The sequence below is a fragment of the Poromitra crassiceps genome (assembly GCF_964638095.1).
Source record: "Poromitra crassiceps genome assembly, chromosome: 8".
Classification (NCBI taxonomy): domain Eukaryota; kingdom Metazoa; phylum Chordata; class Actinopteri; order Beryciformes; family Melamphaidae; genus Poromitra; species Poromitra crassiceps.
In genome coordinates this window covers 33,391,641-33,396,175 of record NC_139629.1, presented here as the reverse complement: position 1 = coordinate 33,396,175, position 4,535 = coordinate 33,391,641, and the positions used below count along the sequence as shown (strand labels likewise).

General features: G+C 38.0%; 1 protein-coding gene across 1 annotated transcript in view; it reads left to right on the top strand.

The window, feature by feature from the left end:
* Positions 1 to 1,147, top strand: part of LOC310780655 (calmodulin-binding transcription activator 1-like) — a gene marked incomplete at both ends in the record, with an annotated part of 82,846 nt that extends 81,699 nt beyond the window's left edge. The window contains one exon of the mRNA XM_083641173.1: positions 1,115 to 1,147. Within this exon, the coding sequence (XP_083497299.1) occupies positions 1,115 to 1,147 (33 nt within the window). The remainder of the gene's footprint in view (positions 1 to 1,114) is intronic.
* Between the last annotated feature and the right edge of the window lie 3,388 nt (positions 1,148 to 4,535).

Below are 4,535 nucleotides of genomic sequence, written 5' to 3'. Positions count from 1 at the left end.
ACAGGTAAAGAGCACTGCTTACTTAGTTACAGTGTATTTACAGGTAAAGAGCACTGCTTACTTAGTTACAGTGTATTTACAGGTAAAGAGTACTGCTTACTTAGTCACAGTGTATTTACAGGTAAAGAGCACTGCTTACTTAGTTACAGTGTATTTACAGGTAAAGAGTACTGCTTACTTAGTTACAGTGTATTTACAGGTAAAGAGTACTGCTTACTTAGTTACGGTGTATTTACAGGTAAAGAGTAACTGCTTACTTAGTTACAGTGTATTTACAGGTAAAGAGTACTGCTTACTTAGTTACAGTGTATTTACAGGTAAAGAGTACTGCTTACTTAGTCACAGTGTATTTACAGGTAAAGAGTACTGCTTACTTAGTTACAGTGTATTTACAGGTAAAGAGTAACTGCTTACTTAGTTACAGTGTATTTACAGGTAAAGAGCACTGCTTACTTAGTTACAGTGTATTTACAGGTAAAGAGCACTGCTTACTTAGTTACAGTGTATTTACAGGTAAAGAGCACTGCTTACTTAGTCACAGTGTATTTACAGGTAAAGAGTACTGCTTACTTAGTTACAGTGTATTTACAGGTAAAGAGTACTGCTTACTTAGTTACAGTGTATTTACAGGTAAAGAGTACTGCTTACTTAGTTACAGTGTATTTACAGGTAAAGCTGTAACGTTTGGAACGAATGTCATTTGTTTGCTTGTAACTATCAAAGGAATACTGAGAACTGTGTACATATTACCGGTATGTTATTTTTTAGTTTTCAAATGAATTAAGTGGATCAACTTTCTGTTAATGGACAGATTTTTAGTTGGCAACATTTCCTGTTCCATATTTGTAATAGCACACGCCGCTCAAAATGTCTTTAACTTCCAAGTATTTCGTTGGATTTCATCTGTAAATGTGCTAAGAGTTTAAATGAATCCTGACCGATGTCTTCTTTCCCAGACTGGCTCTTCTAGCTCCTGATGGTTCTGGGCTGAATGGTGTGTTGTTGATGCTGTTGTTAGGCTAATGTCTTCATGGTGGATGATGATGAGCTTGTCAACAGAAGCCTGTCTGTCACGGACGTGCTAGTCATGTCCGCTTGTCTCTCTGTGTTTCAGGGTGAAAGAATTGAAAAGGGCCAGGGAACATGAGACCCCTCAGAAGAGCCCCCTCGCGATGTGACATCACTCTCCTGACTCCTCCTTTTCCTTTTTTCGTTTGTACCCAAGACATTTTACAAGAGAAAAAAACATCAATGCGAACACTGCAATTATTACTACTACTGCGGTGTTACTGGTTCTACTACTCTTACACGTACGACAGCATTTTTTCACATATCCTTTCTTCCCACTGACTTGATTTCAGTTGGAGAGTGGCGACTTCTATGGGATTATAAACTCAAATGGGGGTTGGGATGAGGGATGGGGGTGGGGGGGAGGGTGCAGAACATTTTGCTTCGTGGCATTTTTTGCACTTTTTCATGGATTGCTTTGTCTTTTTCGGAGTACGAGGAGGTTTTGGACGGTGAAGGAAGAGAATGCAGGACATGTCTGAGGTCCGTCACACCTGAGGACCTAAAGGAGGACTACACCGAGTCGGAAGATCTCAGAGGATTCAAGGAGACCATGCAGAAACACTTCTGGGCTCTAATTGTATTTCATAACTTTTTAAGTGACCGATCAATTCATTCGAAGAAGGATTTTTTTTTTTTTTACCAGATATAATTTGGTAACCCACCGATCCACACGTCCACTCCTGTAGACTTTCAATTGAGCTCAACAATTCTTCTTCCTGTCCCGCCGCGCTCGACCCCCACCAGTCTGTCCCAATGGGTGGGACTACAAATGAATGTAGGCGGGGTTTAACCAAGCAGACGCAGGTGGCGGCTAAAATATCCCTTTCTTGCCATTTCTTCAGAAAACATTATTGCTTTATCGTAACACAATTCTTACTTTATTACTTTAATTTGTTCCATCATGTCCCGATGTATTTGTTCCCTCATGTCTGATATTTCTGACCTGTATCTTCAGAATTCTACGTTGTCGAATCCCATCGTGACAAAAAAAATGCATGACTCTCGCCTGTGTGCTTGTTGGTTGAGTCTTTTGGCCCATCTTCTGGTTTTCTTTTCATCGCCAGTTTTAGTGGTCCACACATGCCCCCACCTACAGTGCTCCCCCATGCGTCATACCATCTCAATAATGAAGCTATCCTCACATCGTCCTCTTCCTTTGATTTCTTCCTCGTTTCAAACTTGCCTCATTTCAATTGAACGCTCCTCTGAAAGCTAACGAGAGAAAAGAACCTTGCCTCTTTTGTGTTGTAACGATTATGGTCATGAAGGTTATTACTGTTCTTTTTACATGAACTTCAGAGCCTGTGAAGGCTTTTGAGGGGAAGATCACATACATTGCCTTGACGTCTTAGAGATTCTTTGAGGGGTCCCTAAGCTTGTCCCAAAATAGGGGATTGACAAATCCATATTTTTGACAATTGAGCGGTTTCTGTATATAAAGAAGGCTGAAGGTACGTAGGGGAAAAAACATTTACCCAAAGGGGATTGTATTTTAGAAATATATTATTTTATTCATTAAAAAGGGGTCAAAAACAGGTACGAGACAAAAACAGAATATTTGTATAGTTTTGTTTGAATGCCTAAGAAGTATGGTTGTATTGTTTGTATATAGTGTAAATACCTGGGATAAAAATGAGCTATGTGCATGAAAAGTATGAACAGAGTCAAAAGGAAAAAACAACAACAACAAAAGCAGTAGTGGCTATGCTCTGTAAAATGATTAAAACTATTTCACTATAAGAGTATTTTATTTTATTTTGATTGTTCTTAAGAAGAACATTTTGCTAAAGCATGACCTTATTGCAATATGAAAAAGTAAAAAAAAAAAATACATACTGTATTTAGAGTTAGGAGAAATCTGCAAAATTATCTTAAAACAAGTATGGTTATGTTTACATTTTTTTTGTTTTGGGCTACCAAGAATTTTTTGCCAATGGTGCCAAGTAATGTGAATGCTATATTGCTTAACAAGAGAATTAAGTTAATTTTTGCAGAACAGATAATCATACAGTGAAATACACTCTAGCATCGAAGACCCATAAGATCACAGCTGGCCGAGGATCACAAAAACGAAAAAGGTACACATATTTAGTCATATTTAAACGGAACACATTTAAGCCTCTCATGTCTCCTCCATTCCCATAGAACCCAGACCGTTTGCCATCACTGCACACACCTGGATATCATACACCTGGATATCACTGCACACTCCTGGATATCATATATCACCTGGATATCATAGCGACGAATGAAAACATTTGGCATTTTATTTAAGTTGTTGATTGAAAAATGGAATGTGATGCATCACTGAGACAGTTTGTATGATCTCAAAGATTGTAAATGGCAGCCTTGCCCATGGTACTACCCTCTGTTATTGAGGAAGAGAATGCAACAGATGAATTTGAATTTCTCTAAATGTGCATTATTTTATCAACAATCATTTATCAACTCCAAAGTGATCCCAAAAAGTAAACCGGGGACATTTATTTTGCCTACTACACTATGTTCTAACAGAATACTCCTTGATCAAGGCTGCCAGGGTCTGGACAGACCTTGTATTTCATGTGCAAAAAAAAAAGTCTTTCTATTCTACAAAGACATCTGTAGCATACATGATTGGAGTTCTTTGTCAAACAGCTGAAAATATATTCTGAGAATGAACTGTTCCCAAGGTGCTCTAAGGTGCTAAAATGATTCTGTCCAGAAGGACAACTCTTAAAAACGTGTCACTCTTCAGTGAGCCAAGAAAGTGAGTGTGGTAAACCTGTGTGTCAAATAGTGCACTGGTGCCACTGATAACTGAGGAATAAGATGTGTCTTTTCCATTGGCTGCTGACAGTACAAAGCAGTGCTTTTGAAAGTGGCAATTAACTAATTAATTAATTAATTAATACTGTTCATATTAGAACCACCAGAAAGTGTATTCTCTATCCAAGTAATGACAGTTTGATTATTCAGCCAAGGTGCAAGTGCCATTGAAAAACCTTTGTTGTTTTGTTTACTGAATTGTTGTCATGTACGCTTTTTTTTTCTTTTTTTTTTATATATAGTCTAGTTACTTCTTTATTTCATTGACTGACTTGACTGATTTTTTCGTTTTTCCACAGACCTGGTATGTAAACTTTATTTCCCGAGTGTTTATGTAGAAAGTGCCTACTCATATATCCCCATCGCACAAATCCAGTGTCAGCATACGTGCAATGTACCTGAAGTTGAGAACGTTTGAGAGAGAAAATGCTCACCTAAAAGACAGTGCTGTATCCAGTACATGGACACACATGATCACCATCACCTTACGCTCACCAAAGCCAGAATATCATCATCCCTGTTCAAACCAGTTCCACTAGCATCCCGGCTTGTCAACATGCTAAGCTATCCTTTCTTTCTTTCTTTCTTTCTTTCTTTCTTTCTTTCTTTCTTTCTTTCTTTCTTTCTTTCTTTCTTTCTTTCTTTCTTTTTCTTTT